Here is a 17,889-nt window from a genome sequence, read left to right as displayed (position 1 = left end):
TCTTACTCATCATCCTGTCATCACTTGGCTTTTAAACAGCACAGCAGTCATTTGTTTCAGTATTTAAGGAACTAAGGGCAACTTGACAGGGTCAACAAAATCCTTGTTCTTTCTCTCTTCATTTTTAAAGAGTAGTATTGTGTTTGCTATTCTCCTCTCTGTCATCCCACCTTCACCCCATAATTTCTGAAAGGCACAGTACTAAGATCATCTCAGGAACAGCTGGAAGGAGCTCAGCCAGGCCCCTACCCATTTAAAATCATTTCACAAAATCAAACACTTGAACATGTTTCATCTTAAGAGGTGAGACACCATCCTCTGGATGTGCCCCACTGCCTGCAGAGAAAGTTAGACATCTAGCTAAAAAAAGATGTCAACCTTCTAAAGCTAAAGTTAGAAGGCACAAATCGTAACCGTATCCTGCTGTATTAATTTTTCACTAACTGTCCAGGTAGCCAAAGTGTGATCTAACTAACAATTTAAGTTCATTCTGTAATAAAATTTACAAAAAGCTTTATCTTCCTCACCTCTTTAGTTTGGTAACATATAAAAATAAAAAAACAAACTAAAACAACCAAAACCCCTACAAACAAGGAGGTGCCAACAAAGAAACCCCAACAAAACAAAAACCCATAAAAAAATAAAAGAATTAACCAAACAACCCTCTGAAATTACTCTGATTCTTTCCATCTTTAACATGATTGCTTTATCCTGTCTTTTTCTTACACCATCCAGTTCTTACATCAGGATACATAGCTGAGTTTTGTTGTCTAACACATTTCCCCTTTCCTTCATAGCTACAAAATCCCATATCACTGTATCAATCAAGTAAGTTGTTCTTCCAAGTATACACCAAATAAGTATCTTTGAACATATAACATCTTTTTGCTTATTCACTTGACACCCTGTGTTAGAATACTGATTTCTTTTTCAGCACTGTGATCTGCTACCCTCCTCCTTCATTCCCCATGTTCAATATTCCAATCATGGGACGTGAGATATCCCCTTTTGTTTTACCTCCCACCATAGCGCAATTTACTTTAGAACACTCACTAACAGAGACATAAATACAGCTCTCTCTCTTCATGCAGAGATATTCAGTTACTACAAACACAGGAGGGAAAGAAAAAAAAAAGCAAAGATAGAAACATGAAGTGTTTGGACTCACGATTTTTACATTTCTTTACTTACAAATCCACCTACCATGTCAGTCAGAACATACACACCTCACTTGCTCTTAATTCTGTTAATCTGGAAGTCCTGAATGCTTACATTCATGTTTTCATAATGTGAACAGACTGTCACTGCCTTGTAACTAATTTTCTGCCATTTTCCAGAGCATCCCACCAACAGCTCAACATCTGTGATGTTTGCAGCTTTCTTTAGCAAGCAAGCTGGTTGAAACTGGCTAAGAACTGGGGAAAAAAAAAAAGATACTGCAAAATAAGCCTCCTCCCTTGAGTATTTGCTATGCACATGCTTTTGTGCTAAGGAGATGTAAAACAGTAACACGAGCACAAAATTACTTACGCAATCTTGGCACACACCGAACACTTCCACTGCCCATCAGTTCCCACAACACGACACTTATTGCAAACTCGGAGTTTGCAGGTTTGGCACAGGTCTCCTCTGTTGAAGATTAAGCCCAAGCTTTTCTGACAGCGAACACAGACCCTGCTGTTGTCCTGTTGACAGTGACGGTTTCCACCTTTCCTTCTCACTTCCAGAAGCTCATTTTTTAATTTCCTAGAATTAAGAAAATAAAACATTTTAATTTGGAGACAGGACTCAATGATCTTCAAGGACTTTTTGACAGATTAAGATTTAGCACTAAAAACTACAAGACACAAATAAGTACAATACAAATGTTTTTTTTATATTTGCTGTATTTTTTGACACACATCTGAAACAAGAATAAATCTATCCTCTACCCTTCAGACATGCAGTCAAGAGGAAAATCTTGTGCTAGCTCAGTATTAGTAACTGCAGATAGCTGAGCATTTCTGGACAATTGGTAAACCATCTTTGCTTGTCCCTCATCAATAATTCAAGTCATGTTGAGCCCTGCTTGACAGCATCTCAAAACTGGGACTACCCTGTGCATCCACAGAAGGAAAGGAGAATCTTTCCCGTAATTAGTCTGCATGTAATACTATGCCAGTGTAGAGTTAGCTAGGAATGCATATGCAACTCTGCACTGGCTATTCAAAGCCTAAAAAATACCCAAACCAAAACATTTAAGTAGATAGTGGCATTATGCTGTGATGCTACAATTAAAAAATAAATAAGAAAAAAATAAAAAAGAAAAGGAATGTCAGTTTAAATGATGTGACTTGCAAATTACCAGTTTTGCCACTGACTCTGCAGGATAAAAAGCTTTGCAGTTTAAGGCCTAGCTCTGAAGCCTGAAGTTCCACTGGGGTATGACTTGGGCCCTTAACAACAAAATAACCATGAAATGTAACTACTATATTTCTAACAGGAAAAGACCCAGGGACTAAGCTCTGACAGAATTGGGTTATTTGTGGTTACACTGCCTTGCTAAAAGGTTGGCCAGCATTTTCCTTCCCATGGGATCCCATGAACTACAGCTGCTCTGCAGCAACCTGGCCTGCAGATGCTCAACCTCTGACAGCTTTTGGAAAAAGAGCATGAAGAGCATGTCTGATCTCTCCAGGCAGTGACTAAAAATTCTGTCAAGACTTTTCCTCTGCTGGCCTCTATTGAAAAGTAGAAAAAGTCTTTTCTTCATTCTACTTTGGACCCTTCTCCCCCATTCAACCTGAAGAGTCTTTCATTCCATAGCCTTCAAAAATCTGTCCAAGCTTCGTAAGCTTTCTTGATACTCTGTGAACTGCTCTTGCAGTTTACCAATTGCACCTACTTCCTGCAGAGATACATGTAGTTACAGGTACACATCCTTTCTTCTTCTGTCAGTCAGCCCATTCCAAATGCAGATGGATGTTCTGCACTCTAGCAACTGCCAGCTGTGCTGCAATATTGCCATTGTGCCCAGGAAAGGTAGATGATCACTACTTCTACCACCCCCTCCTTGGATCTACTTCCTAGACAAGCCTGCCTTTGAACAATAAAAGTCAATCTATCTGTTTGTTCTGGACCAAAAACTAAAAGAAAAAACAAAAACAAGCTCCCCCTAATAAACAACACCCCTGTGACCAAATTCTCCCAATCAACACCATTTAAAAAGAGATAACATACCCATCCACTTGAGTAACAAATAGAGCTTTCATTGCTTGTGAAGACATCTAATTATCACCAAGGCTACAGTCACTTGCATTTCACTAAAACACAACATGTCTGATGATGTACTGTCCCCTACAGCACACGGAGAAGCAGCAGGTTGCCTCCCTACGGCCAATGGAGTAGTATGCTATATGGAGTAGACATATACCCTGTAGCCTGTGGAGGGCTGTGTGCTGGAGCAGGTGGACATGCCCTGAAAGAAGCCACAGCCCATGGGAAGTGCCTGCGGGAGCAAGCTCCTGGCAAAAACTGCGTCCCACTGGAGACATGCACAAGGGCAGTCTGCTCCTGAAGGACTATACTCCTTTCAAAAGGACCTGTGCTGGAAAAGGGGAAAAGAGGAGAAAGTATGTGGAGGAAGGAGTGGCAGAGAAAAAGCATTATGAACTGACCCCAACCCTCATTCCTAATCCCCCTGCACCACTCCTGACAGGGGTGAAGGTCAGAGTCAGGAACAAGAAATGAAGCTGAGCCTGGGAGGGATGTGGGATTTCAGGGAACTGTGGTTTCAGTTTTATCCTTGTTTCTCTGTATCCTTTTTTTTTTTTTTATTAAATTAATTTTCCCTAAGTCATGTCTGTTTTGCCTATGGTACACTACCTCCCTGCCATTACCTTAATCCATGAGGTTTTTTCATCCCATTTTCTCTGCCTGTCCTGGTCAAGGAAGGAGTGAGAATGTGGCTTGGTGGGTGTACAGCAGCCAGCCAAGGTCAATTCACCACAGTCTCCTTTCCCCCTTACTGTCTGCTTGTTCGTTCTGAGCCTCCTTCAGCAGGAGAAACAGCTTATTAGTACTGAGGAGACAACTTTGTTTCTCAGGAAGAAGAGGGCAAATCAGAACACTCCGCACAGAAAACATTCTCTTATTGTTCACCCACTGCTTACCAGAGTTTCATCTGGTCACCAATCAACAATAATGGCAATTTAGGAACTGAAAATATTGGAATTTTTGAATGCCTTCAAAATCCTCTCCCCTCAAAGTCACATGATCGATTCCACACTAAAATGATACTCAAAACTTAAAAATCTGTATTTGGTTCCCTGGGTATGTTCAAGCTTCTTTTTGCAACCACAAGGGACAGGCTTTCCTCTTCTTTCCACTCATTCACAAGTACCCCTAGGGTACACTGCTGCTGGCTGCCCTCCAGATTTTGTCACTGATCATAACACTCTCAACCCAGAAGCTCAGCAAACTCAGGCTGACCCACTCTCTATTCATAGTCTGTACTTTAATAATATCCTCCGTGACAAACTCGTGGTGTCAAAAGCCTTGCCAAAGCCAAAATAATCAACATCCACTGCTCTCCCCTCATCTACTAAATCAGTCATTTCACTACAGGTAATCAGGTTGGTCAAGCATGACTTCCCCTTGGTGAATCCATCCTGACTATTCCTGCTGACCTCCTTGTTCTTCAGGTGTCTGGAAGTCATTTCCAGAATTAGTTGCTCCATCCCTTTCCCAGGAATTGAGGTGAGGCCATCATCATAACAGCCTATAATTCCCTGGGTTTTCCTTCTTGTCCTTTTTGAAGATAGGAATGGCATTTGCTTTCCTCCAGCCCTCAGACATCTCTCCCAGTCACCACGATCATTGAAAGATTATTGACAGTAGCCTTGCAATGACATTGGCCAACTCCCTCTCCACTCATACGTACATCGCATCACGGTTTAGTCCAGTCTGTCCAGACTGTTTAAATATTCCCTAGCTTGATTCTCTTCTACTGAAAGCAAATTTACCTTGCCCTGAACTTTCACAGTGATCTCAGGCAGCTGGGATTCCTGAAGACTTGTCTTACCAGTAAAACAGAGGTGAAGAAGGCATTGTCTACCTTTGCCTTTTCCACATGCTTTCTCACTAGGTCCTCTGTTTTGCAGGCCCACATCTTCATTCAGAAGGTGAATATTGTTAATCATCAGATCTGAAAAGGGTCAGAATACTAAGCACTAGCAAAGGCTCATTTTTCATATGATTTATTTACAGTGGCTCATTTTTAATTAAAAAATAAAATCAAAGTGGTCCATTGCATTTCTGGAACTCCACAGGCAGTAGGATGCCATCTTTTCAGTAATTGTCTGTGTCCTATAGACTGCATATAGGTTTCCAATGTTGAAACAAAACCTTCACTGACCTCTTTCCATTCCATCCTTCTACTTCCCCCCTACAACTTTCAGGCCTTATTGCGTGCTTAATTAGAAGCATCATTGGGCACAAAGTCTGTGTTTTAAATAGTTTTAATTTAAAATCACAAAATCTCTATCAGCCCAAGCCAATATGCAGTGCATTTTTAAACAAAAGCTTGCTTAGAGATCAACATACTGAAAAACTTAGCAATATTCTTTTGACATTAAAAAGCCATTATTCCTACTATCCAGTAGTAGTGACTGCAACAGTATTTTCCACTGCTTATGCCATACAAAATCTTTAATTCTTATCAGATGATAGCTGATCTGCTAACAGTATGCATTCCAAGAAGCGTGTGCTCTTGTTTTTTAATACAGAGATGCCTTTGATGACTTGCTGGGAATAGAGATGAATCAGCCCACAGCTTCTCTGCTCACTTAATCAAACAAATAAAAAATGAAAATTAAAAAAACAAGCAAACAATATATGGGCAGATATACTGGATATGAACTTTCTTTTGGAGTTCCCTATACTGTTTGTTGAACTGAACTATTGATTCACTGTAACAAATATGTTCAGATCTTAAGAAAATAAAGAATGAAATGTCTCAAGGGCCAGGAAGAGTAGGAGGAGGTGGGTGAGTCATCTGAAAAAATCCATCACTGTACAGCCTCTAAACAACCACAGTCTAGCTGCACTACCTACACAATATTGAAAAGGGACAGCAAGCGCAGCATGTAGCTGGTTTGACTTACCGCTACTCTCTACCCGCCAAGACAGGAGCCAGCTGTATATAAACACACAAAGCTCTTTTGCCATTCAACATCTGAGCTCTTCTATATTTTAAAGGAACCCAATTAACCATTAAGTTAGATATTTTTAATCTTGAATACTAAACAAGAACTGTTATCAATTCTCTCCTAGAAATATGAAAGAGAAAATAAACTCAGCAGAAGCCAATTTAATAAGCTGCTGATAAAAAAAATCTTATCATACTCTCAAGTTTCTAAACCATCTATCTACTACAACAGCTTTTGATAAAAGATAGCTATTAAAAATAAGTTTGTTACTGCCAAGGATAGCAGAATATTTAGCCATTCCTCTAACTGAATTTATATTAAGACCCCTCTACTGTCTGAGAAAATAGGTTAGTTGTATTGGAGAAGAGTTCTGTTGTAACTACTATTCCAGGCAACACTGAATGACTTAATCTAAGCCTTTCCAAAGTGGGCCTGAGAGGCTCACATAAAATACAAAGCAAGAGACAAAGACTTAGCCAACATCAAACTAGTGAAATCTAGTCAAATGCTAGATTGCGTTCATCCAACAAGTGAATCTGAAAATCTGATGCCTTGAAAAGATGAGGAAAAGAATGCAGGCATCAAGGACCACAGTTTTACAAAAAGACAAATTAAGGAGCAGCAAGCAGTCATAGCTCTCAGCACAGTTGCCCACTGCCTAACAAGATGCCCTGAAAGATTCTGACTCTTTCCTACTATACTAAAACTCACAAGGCAGTCAAAGGTACTAATTCATCCACAAATACAGCCTTCAGAAATGGAATATTCCCAAAGCCTTATAATCCTTCAAAGAGGAAAAAAATTAGAAGCTTTAACAGATGTTTTTTCTTAATAGTATGCTTTACTTTAGAGATCGTTTATTCCTTAGACACAGAAAAGCAGAATAGCTATGTTGCTGGAAGAAGCATGACACTTGCTGCTCAAGCTATTCATTCAAATGAACGTTACCATGTCCTCTAACTCTCTGAGCACAATACACTTGCTTTGAGTCAGGTAACTTTTTCTTTAAAATACCAATCTGATTGATTTTTTTTTTGTTTTTTTTTTTTTTTTTCATTTCAGCAGGGTTTTAGAAACCTTTTTGTTTAGAAAAAAATTTCTACCTCATCTCATCTTCCTTTTGGTAAAAAATAGTGTTGAATACAATGGCATACCTGATTCCTCAATTTGATTTTCAAATTTGTCCCCACCTTCCTTCTTCCCATTTCAAATGCCTTTTTTATCTTAAGATGTAGAGCAGTAGATTCCAAGTACTCCTAACTTCAGGTTGTCATTCTAAATCTCCAGAGTTCAGAGAGTCATGCAAAATTGCAGAAAATAAATAAATAAATCCTGTTGTCAATGAACTCTAATTAAGTATTTCAACAGGAAAAGAAATATTAGGTATATAAAATTGGTCCAGTCTTGCACCTGTTCTTAACACAGTTCTGCTTCCTGCAAAGATGAGTTGACATATCCTCCTTCTGAAGCTGTGCAGCTGTTAACTTAGATACTAGAGATTTTTTCTGTGCACAAACTGGTATCAACATGCTCCTGCAGCTGATGGAGAAAGGAAATTTCCTCCCCAGACTGATTCCCAGTACCTCCTCCAAATTCAACCAAATTTCCTCCGCTATCTGAAAGAATGTGTGGAAAGTAATAGTAAATATTGACAATTCAGCAAAGGATGTGCTATTACCAGTTTCCATTGTGATGTCCTTTGAATTGTAAAATCTAGAGATTTGAGTACCTCAAGTGTTTTTTAGGTTCTTGTTTTATAAGCACAGGTTTTTCACATTTTGCTTATGTAAAAGATATGTATGATAAAAATTATCCTAAGAGTATCAGAGTATAGAGGTATATTGGTGACAGGAAAGGAACCAGGGAGAGGTGAAGAGTGAATTGCAAAGAAAACAGAACTAGAGAATTGGTGTAATGACTGGCAGAACAGAAGGAAAGGAGGCATGGGAACTAAAATACTATTGAATACCATAATGATGACAAACTTCCACAGATGAACATTTCTGAGTAGCTCCCTCATCCTCTCATCTAAAAATTGGTACAAAAATAATAATAAAAAGTATCATGCAAATTTTTTGTTAGCTTTTATTAGTCTTTCATCAAATAAATTATTCCTAAAGCATGAGAATTAGTCTCCATCAGAAATTCTTTCACCAATGGATGATCTTCATTCTTCAAGAACATTGAAAATCAAAACCAGGCATCTCTACCCTTAGAGTAGTGGCAATAGTGATTACTTTTGATGGAAGAGTCTCTGGTTCAAAAAATAACTATGTGTTAAATTCACTTGACAAATGAGATGGCTGCCAGACAATTAACCTCCTAAACTTCCCATACATATATGAATGAGCAATATGCATAAACATAAGGACTCTCTCCTTCAAAGCTTTGCAAAAACACAGACTGTATACCATACTGTGTACTATGCTGCTTATAAACAAGTCAAAACATATACTTCGCAGTTAAATCAATTCTCATTTCCCTTACTCAGACTCACTTTTTTTCCTCTAAAGTACTTGCCTGTAGTTACCACATGGTGGTATCCATGCTAACAGTTTCTCCTACATTGTAATGAAGTTTAATACCCTGATGCTCCTCTTGATATCTTTGGACTGATAAAGAGATGCCATTATAGTTAACTGAAAAGACAGGAATGTCAATTTTCCTTGTCAATACAGATCTGGGGCTGGTGTAATTCTTCCACAACTTCTGGCAACATAAGTGCTAAGGGAATGAGTCAAGTAATAACCTAATAAAGCCTCAACCTTGGAAGAAACTGACATACTCCTCATTTTATCAGTTCAGCAATTATTATGCTGGTATCTTCTCTTCTAAAAGCATGGTATTCACAGCTTTGATTCATAAGGTAAGAACCTTTGTATTTTAAATGCTGCCTAGGAAAATAACCAAGGTAAGAAAGCAATGTACATTAGCAGTAAGTTTGCCATGTATGTTTGCTCTGTAGTAGCATAATAATATTGAGATGAAGAGCTAGTTCCAATTGCAAAATGCTATGACCATCAAACCCTGTTCCCTGTGTAACACCATGGTGGGGGAGGATGCAGTGGGGCTACTGTTGGAACAGAAATAACCCAACAACAGTTAGATCAAACACCCCTAGCACACGGTACGCTCCCTCCCCCTCTTTCAGCAAATACATTATTTTGAGTTAGTTAGAAGAGATACACATTTCAGTCCAAAACATCAGGTTTAGAATGTCCTGACTGACATTATCTGGATGGAAGTTTCTCACAGCAACTCACATGTTAAAAAAAACTACTTTTTCACCTTCAGTATAGTCACATTCACTAATTTTAACTCTATATAATTTAACGATTTCACTCAATCTTAGCATTTGAGAACAATCACAATAGTCATTCAATTGACATTAAAAACATTGTAGAGAAATGCTTAGAACACTGTAGCTACTTGTACAAGTAAATTACTAACAGCTTTGAAACAATATTCAAAGAAAATTTCCACTCACATAAGATGCACTCTTAGAGTTAAGAACATAAACCCTAATATTAAGCAGGCTGCTTATTTGTATTATCAAAACTAGACCACATAAAGAGTACTTGCTGCCTTATGTGTTGCTCTTGCATGCAGGTGAAATATCTGTACAACACAAAAATAAAATATAAGAACAGCCACCTGCACTCAAGTGAACACAAGTATAAGGAGTGATAGTGAAAGTAATGTTTACTGTGGGGGTGGTGAGGCATGGGAAGGCTGCCAAAGGAAGTTGTGAATGTTCCATCCCTGGCACTCTTCAAGGCCAGGTTAGACAGAGACTTGGGCAACATGTTCTACTGGGAGGTGTCCCTGCCCATGACAAGGGGCTTGGAACTAGATGATCTTAAGGTCCTGTCCAATCCTAATCGTTCTATGATTCTATGATAATTCTTAACAATTTAATTATTAGGACATCCTCCTACATTTACTATTGCTCTCATGCTGAATAGAAAGATGCTTTCAAGTTATGGTGGCTTTTGGGGACAACTAGGAACAGAAAAGACAATCATCAAGACAGATTCAGAAAGAATGCAGCAGACTAAAAAAATCTTTAGAACAATATACAAGTAAACATTTTGCCAGAATGACAAATACTTTGAAAATAAATACAAAGGGGCTTGCTCTTCTGTGATGTACTTCAATAAAATATAGAACAGATTGCATCAAATGGAATTTCAAAGACAACAAATGTTTCTCTGAAGTATGCTTATAAGCCATAATTAAAGATATCCTTGCTGAGCTGTATTCAAAAAGAAAAAATATGAAGTCTCCTAGGAAGCCATTACCTACCCAGTTCTTTATTGTTTCTATATCTTGGAAGTCTTATATAGACTACATTGCACCATTACTTGCAGAGTACGGTCTAGTGAAAATTCTCCAAATACACTCTGAATCTAAAACCAATTGGTTCATATATAGGTGGCTAGACGTATGCCGAAGCATCACGTTGCATTGTTATCCTAATTAGCATTATATTTCAGGTTAACTTAATTTTCAGCCTTTGCTTTTCCGTTTGTAGCAAAACACAGGTCAACCAGTACCCCCTGCCACTTTAATAAACTACATCCTCCAGAGGTGCCTTGGCTTCTCAGACTCAATAGATTTCAACAGTGACTTGCAGTAGTGCAAAAAAAAAGAAAGAAATCAGGTGTTTCAAGACATTGTATTAAAAAAAAAAAAATAAAAAGCCCCCCCCACACACAAAAAAAACAACAAACAAACAAAAAACCCCAGGAAATCAACCAAACAAAGCAACCAACACAAAACCACCAAAACAAACAAACAAAAAACCAACAAAAAACACACCACAAAACCTCAAGACTTTTAACTTTCCAGTTTAGATTGGGAAATGACAGTGACAAAGTATGTTTCCAGGGGCCTTGGGAAGCTAGTTATCTGATAACACTGCTGCAATTCTTATCAATGCTTCTGATCGATGACTACTGGCTCATCACATATTTTCAAGGTCATCACTTTAAAAAACTGAAATACTTACTTTGAAATCCTTATCCTTATTACAAATTGGAGCAGAGTGTCTGGAACAAATGTCGTTCCATCTGTTTTCTTGTGTTCTGTCTTCTTCTTCACATGTCAAATCATCAAAAAAAATCTGAAAAATCTTGAAAGCCACTACGTTTCCCCCATTAAATGGGCTGCACAACAACAGGAACACTGCATTTAGACTTAGCTCTCTCTTAGTAGAAAGACTTCCAAAACTAATGGCTAAAAACTACTCTGCATGTATTTCCAAATAATAGTTTTATACAAAAGAAGCCTCAGCAGGTGCTGAACATACATCTTTGCAATGCACAACGTCAAAATTCTTTTTAGCAAATCAAAGGGAAGAGCAGCGCATCCTGGCCCTGGAATACATGGACAGAAACCAACAAAGGCTTGAAATCTTTCCTTTGTCAACCATTACACTCAGCAGCCTCACCAAGTGCTGCATACATCCACGCTAAGCCTATTTCTCACAACCATCACTATATAAAAGTTTAAGAGGGCAATGAGAAGTGAGAGGAAGCAGCAGCAACACGCTGGGCAAACATATGAACCTTTGCAGAGCTGATACTTAGCTGGAATACCTCAATTTGAGTCATCTAAAATAGCTCTCAGCCTACCTCTGCACATTGTTCTCTGAACTTTTTTACTTCTTTTCCTCAGAAAATAACACATGGACTCATTTATACCGAGTCTCTATTTCCCCTTTGAATGAGTTTGAGATCCATATCTGAGATTTTCAGTTTTACTTTTGTATTAGCAAGTAAAACTAAGTAAAAATGAAGTGTCCCTTCTCCTACCTATTCTTTAGGTACTGCAGCAGAAAGAAAAAGGCCACACTCTTGCGTTTGCTCCATACGGTACTGGTTCCTGTAGAGAGGCAGATGCCTACTTTCCCTCCTTGTGACACATTCCAAACTTCCCTTCACCCAGTCAGCTCTGAAGGCACAAAGCATACAACCCCTCTCAGAGGAATAAAGATCAAGAACATCACTAAAGCCTTCCTTTCACAGGGGGGCAAATTCAACCAAAGTGGGCAAAATCTACAGAACCTGAAATTAAAAAACCCTGCAGTGTGTTTCTGCATGTGTGATTTTTCTCAGCAACATCTTTTGTTTACAGACGACCACACTAGCAAGCAGTTTTCTTTTTAGCACACTTTGCTTCCACTTATAATTAACTGTGCCACCTCCCAACATTCATCCTTCTTCTGAAGCATCTAGAAAATTTCCACTGGTTACCACAAAAATATCTATTGTATGGACCATATTTTTAAGAACGATAATAAAAAGGGTTACCTTATCCTTTTATCTTCAACCTTTTTCAGATACTCATCTCTCTTCAAAACTCCCAATATTGTTTCCCGTTCATGTTCCAACAAAAATGACAAATTGATGATCTCCAGCTGCTTTGTCATGATTTTTCAACAGCCACTTTTTCAATGACTGCTTTGCCCAATCAATTTTTCCAATGTTTTGCTTGCACGAGTCCAAAGGCACGTTTGGGTCAGTTACAAGATCCACACAGTCAAGAGGTATTTTGAAAAAATGCTTCTTTAAGTTAACCAGGTGTCAAGATTGTATTGCTTTGCCTTCCAACTATGCAAGAAATCAAGGTTTCTTCTTTTTTAGTTCCTCAAGAAAGCCAGTCATTTTCCTACTTATTGAATGGCCTTCTGCTCACTGGCACACTGCAGGGCTTCAGGTGTTTTCACAAACAGCTGCAGAATCAACTTCCTGGCATAGCTGTAGTTTGGAGCCATGAAACAGCTGGGTATATTTATTTCAAACCACCTGAAAGGCAAAGCAAACAAACAAAATAGGTGTAGGTGATTCTGACATTACCATCACAGTCTGATTTCAGAGAGGCTTAATCTAGTAATGGTTTGAAAGCCACCAAAGAATGGCTTGCAGACTATCAGGTTATTTTAGGAGCTACTTATATGTCATGTTTTCTATGTTGTCATTTATTTACTTGTTCATGCTTAATTATTATGCTCCCACAAGGTCTCTGCAATTATCTTCCTACTGCAATATACTTAAATGACTATATTCACCTTGTAATATTTCCATCCTAACAGTAATAAGCATGGGGCTGGCGGAAGGAATGATTCTATTCATTTCCCTGAGATTAAGGGAGAAGTAAAATTAATGAGTGGAAAGGCTTCAGAGGACAGCACTGAGTGTAAGGCTCACGTCAAAAGAATTATACACTTGAATCCCAGCAAGTCATCCATTACACTTGCTTCACAGTCAAATCAGAGAAAGAGGAACTTTCAATGAGTGATTTATCCACTTACTGCAGACACTGAATTTTGGATGACACATTCTAGAAATGCCCATTCCCTTCCAGTAAATGCAGCAAGAATTTAGAGTGACTTATTAATACATAGCCACCCAGAAGTAAGGTAAATTTCTTTTTTTTTGAGTTTCATGGGGGTTTTGGTTTTGGTTGGTTTGTTTGTTTTGTGGGGGGAGGGTGTGTTTGCTTTGTTTGGCATTAGTGATTTTGTTTGTTTTGGGTATTTTTTTGTTGTTTGCTCATTTCTAAACAGAGAACAACTTTCAAACAAAACCAGAAGAGACACCCTAGTCCATATTGGAGCCAAACTTGCATTTAACTTGTTAGAATATCCAGGTAAACACAAGAGAACAGTCTCTTGTAAAGTCTCTTCTAAATAAATATAACACGCCAAAAAAAACCACATAGCCTCCAAGACACTTTGCCTTAAAAAAAAAAAAGTATGTGTACAGATGCACATTTTACTCTGAAGCATACAAATAATACATACACAATAAACACAAACATGTATACACAAAAAAATTGCTTCCACATCATCATACATAAACAAATACATATGTGTGCATATGTAAGTGCACATATGCTATAAAAGAATGTAGATTTATATTATGCATGCTGGAAGAACTAAAACAGCACTTAAGAATTTATTCTTTTTTAAGAATTAAGAACTAGTTAGGGGATAAGGTCCCAAATTGACCTATTAGATGGACTTGAAATTGAAGAGAGTGCCACACACCTGTGTGCCAAATGTAAATCAGCTGAACAAATATTCCATTAAGTTTCTTACAGCTTTCACCAGTGAATAAATCCTAAACCAAAGAATATGCACCAGTGGCAGCAGAGGCAACACCTGCAGGCAGAAAGCAGGTAGGATCTAAATCCCACATGAATAAAGATTCTTCTGAACCACAGATCAACACACAGTCACATCAACCCATGACTATGCTCACGAATAGGTCAGGAAGAGGCTGGATTTAAAGGCCAGCACCAGAGCTGGTAGCAAGAGGTTTGAAGGCATGAAGGCAAGAAGGATGGCTCTTGGATTCCTAACAAAGGAAAAAATGGAAGAATTATTGCCCACAGGCATAACTTGACACTGAACTGATCTCCGAGCTGCCACTGACCTCTATGCCAGATGCGACTGGCTTAGAAACACCAGAGCAGATTCACTGGACAGTGATCTAGTCAACAAAATTCTCACATCTCATACTGATAGCTGAACTTTTAGGTGAACTATGTGAATTTTAAATAAAAGTGATTATAGTTTTGTTTGTAAAGACAACAGAAACTACATTAGAGTTTGAAATATAGATAATAATGCAGAACATTATTTATGAAATAGACCCAAATTACATTCATCTTACCCACATTAAGATGCCTGTAGTAAAATGTATTTTTACAGAAAGATTATAATCAACTAAAGTTTTGCAGTGTTCACAGTGGGGTTTATTGATTTATTTTTTACTGGACATACCTTGAAATAGATCCTTCAGTCCCATCTAGGACAAAATCTTGTAGTTTTATCACATAACAATGAGATTGGCAACTGTCAGAAAATACATTAATAATTTTACCTACTTATGCGTTCAACCAACTCCATGTAGGCTGAAATATTTTGTGAACTACCAAAAATATTCTCCCATGGAGCTGGGAGGGCAACCTATTAAGTGATCTCATCCTCAGTATTAGAATCATAGAATAGTTAGGGTTGGAAAGGACCTGAAGATCATTTAGTTCCAACCCCCCTGCTATAGGCAGGGACACCTCACACTAAACCATATCACCCAAGGCTTCATCCAACCTGCCCTTGAACACTGTCAGGGATGGAGCATTCACAACCTCACTGGGCAACCCATTCCAGTACCTCATCAGCATCACAGTAAAGAATTTCTTCCTTATATCCAGTCTAAACTTCCCCTGTTTAATTTTTAACCCCTTGTCCTATCACTACAGTCCCTAATGAAGAGTCCCTCCCCAGCATCCCTGTAGGTCCCCTTCAGATACTGGAAGGCTGCTATGAGGTCTCCACGCAGCCTTCTCTTCTCCAGGCTGAACAGCCCCAACTTTCTCAGCCTGTCTTCATACAGGAGGTGCTCCAGTCCCCTGATCATCCTCGTGGCCCTCCTCTAAAACCCATCAGTGACAGTCTTAAAACCCAGCATCCTCAAAATTTCCCTTATTGTTTTGATGGGGGAACACAGTCTCCAGCACAACACCAAGCACCCTGGCATACAATTTTTGTGTTCAGTGATGCAGCAACATAGCTGATGCTGAAATAGCCCAGTTTTTCTGTTCACCAGCTACCCAACTTAGGTGTAGCAGCCAGCTAATTTGTATTAAGATTTGGACCCATCTCACCTTCCCGAATATCTTCTGCACTATGAAATTGCTATGCAAACATTACAGATATCCTAACCAGACACTGACTAGCAGCTGAAGCTTAGCAAATATCTCAAGAGAAGCTTGTATTTGTTCAGATAGGATTCCTTCTAAACACATTACACTTGTGACCTCTGCCTAGGTGATATTCTCTACCCCAAGCCTGCTGAAGCACAAACAGTAATTAATTTTGCATAAGCCATATTTTCTCAGCTCTTAGATAATGTTACCTGTGCAAGGCTATCTTTTAAGACTGAAGACAGTGCAGTTTACCTTTACCCTACCTGAAGAAGATCTAGTCCCTTGTCCCAGCATCTTACCTCACTCCTGCCTGATTAGACAAATTCTGTGTTGAAACTCCAATAACACTGCTTTCATTCTGACACGTGTTGGGACAAGAGGCACCTAAACATCCCTCTACCTCCTACCAGGAGACCATCTGGTTTAGCTCCTGTACCTTTTGTGGTGAGTGGTGGGCATTTCTGTTATACATGAAGCTGTTAAACAAAAAGCAGTTCCTGCTGGTCATAGCAAAATGAGCAGGAACACTTGCTCTACAGAAAAGGAGACTAATAGGTAATGAGACACTGTTTTTAACAAGCTACCACTTAAGACTTCCCTGTTTTAGACAACACGTGTTTAGAGAGGCCTGTATTTCACATTAAGATTTAACAGGAAAATTTGCTCTTTCCCTTTCCTGCCCTGTTTTTTTGCTGTCACTGTAAAAGAGTTCAGAATAAATTAGCTGACAAAAGCTAAATTATGAACCAAACTAGTGTTTAAAAACAAAATCAGCCAGCCATCTTTTAGAAAGTGACAATGCTCCTTTTAACAGACTTTTGATGTTTTATTAAGCAGCCCTGTGGCTCCTTAGGAAATGTAGTTTTCATCCTAAACTGAGTGAAGATTTCACAGAACAGAGCATTTGAGTAGTGCTAAAATGTAAATTAGGACTCATGATTGAAAAGCCCCCTAAAAAAGCCGACTGAGTTCTAATCTACATTCAATATGTAGGTAGAGGATTAATTTCTTAAAACAGAGTAAAGCAATGATTTACTATTGGACTTGCAAAGGAAACAGTAACAAAGGAGGAATGAATGAAGGGACACAATCACAAGACAGCATGGCAATAAGCCACTTTGAGTATGTGGTTGTTTTCCCTTGTCTCATGAAAAGGGGTAGAACAACTGCTAATTGGCACTATCCATGTGTTTTTCTCACTTCTTTCATCCCTGTGGAAAGGGTTTTCTAAAATAGTCTTCCTCTCCAAAAGTACTATTGAGGGAAGATACAGTAGAAATTACAGACTTATACTAATACATAACAGCAGAATTAGACACAAATAATAAATTGCAGTTTATCTTGCAGTATACCTGCATCCACTGTACATAGATACTCTGTCTATCCAGAGAGCATTTGGTCACCCTCCCAAGACAAAAGAATTAATTAAGGCAAAACTACTCACAAACCAATCAACCAAGAAAAATAAATAGTGTTTACAAGAGAAAAAGCATTACATTGGGAAGAATGTGCCGTTTATTTTTGTTAACTGCTAGCACAGCTGGCTGTGACAAATAGAAATACAGCACAACACCCTCAAAATAATCTTTGTGAGGGATGTTAGTTAAGAGCGACAGGAAGCACAGTGAATCCACTGCAATCACAGACATTTGTACTTACCACAGGTGCAGTGACTACTCTCTCTGCCACATGTATCTTCTGAAACTCAGCAAATCAACAGCTTCATCTGCCCCCCAAAATGCTTTCCCCTTATATCTCCCCCAACTCATTAGGAAAGAGAAGCATCCTGCTCCCAAGAGACAGAGCTGAAAAGAAGTGAGATGAAGGGAGAGAAATTATCCTCTTCTCTTCAATGGCACCATTATCAAATTGCTTGATGCAAGAAATGACTCCCACTACCGAGCCATTACATTTACTTAGCCAGAATCCAGAACGTGGAACAATTTAGTGACTCAGCAACAGAGGCAGCATCTTCCACATTCAC

The 17,889-nt window shown here is 38.7% G+C and overlaps 1 protein-coding gene across 1 annotated transcript in view; it reads right to left on the bottom strand.

Annotated features, from left to right (window-relative positions):
- The window catches only part of SYTL5 (synaptotagmin like 5), a 53,537-nt gene extending 40,892 nt beyond the window's left edge, over nucleotides 1-12,645 (bottom strand). Inside the window, exons 1-2 of the mRNA XM_034074512.1 lie at nucleotides 12,503-12,645; nucleotides 1,531-1,746 (exon numbers count right to left, since the gene is read on the bottom strand). Of these exons, the coding sequence (XP_033930403.1) occupies nucleotides 1,531-1,746; nucleotides 12,503-12,621 (335 nt within the window). The 5' untranslated portion in view covers nucleotides 12,622-12,645. The remainder of the gene's footprint in view (nucleotides 1-1,530; nucleotides 1,747-12,502) is intronic.
- Between the last annotated feature and the right edge of the window lie 5,244 nt (nucleotides 12,646-17,889).

This window comes from Melopsittacus undulatus, chromosome 2, assembly GCF_012275295.1.
Source record: "Melopsittacus undulatus isolate bMelUnd1 chromosome 2, bMelUnd1.mat.Z, whole genome shotgun sequence".
Classification (NCBI taxonomy): Eukaryota; Metazoa; Chordata; class Aves; order Psittaciformes; family Psittaculidae; genus Melopsittacus; species Melopsittacus undulatus.
This window is presented reverse-complemented; position numbering and strand designations above follow the sequence as displayed.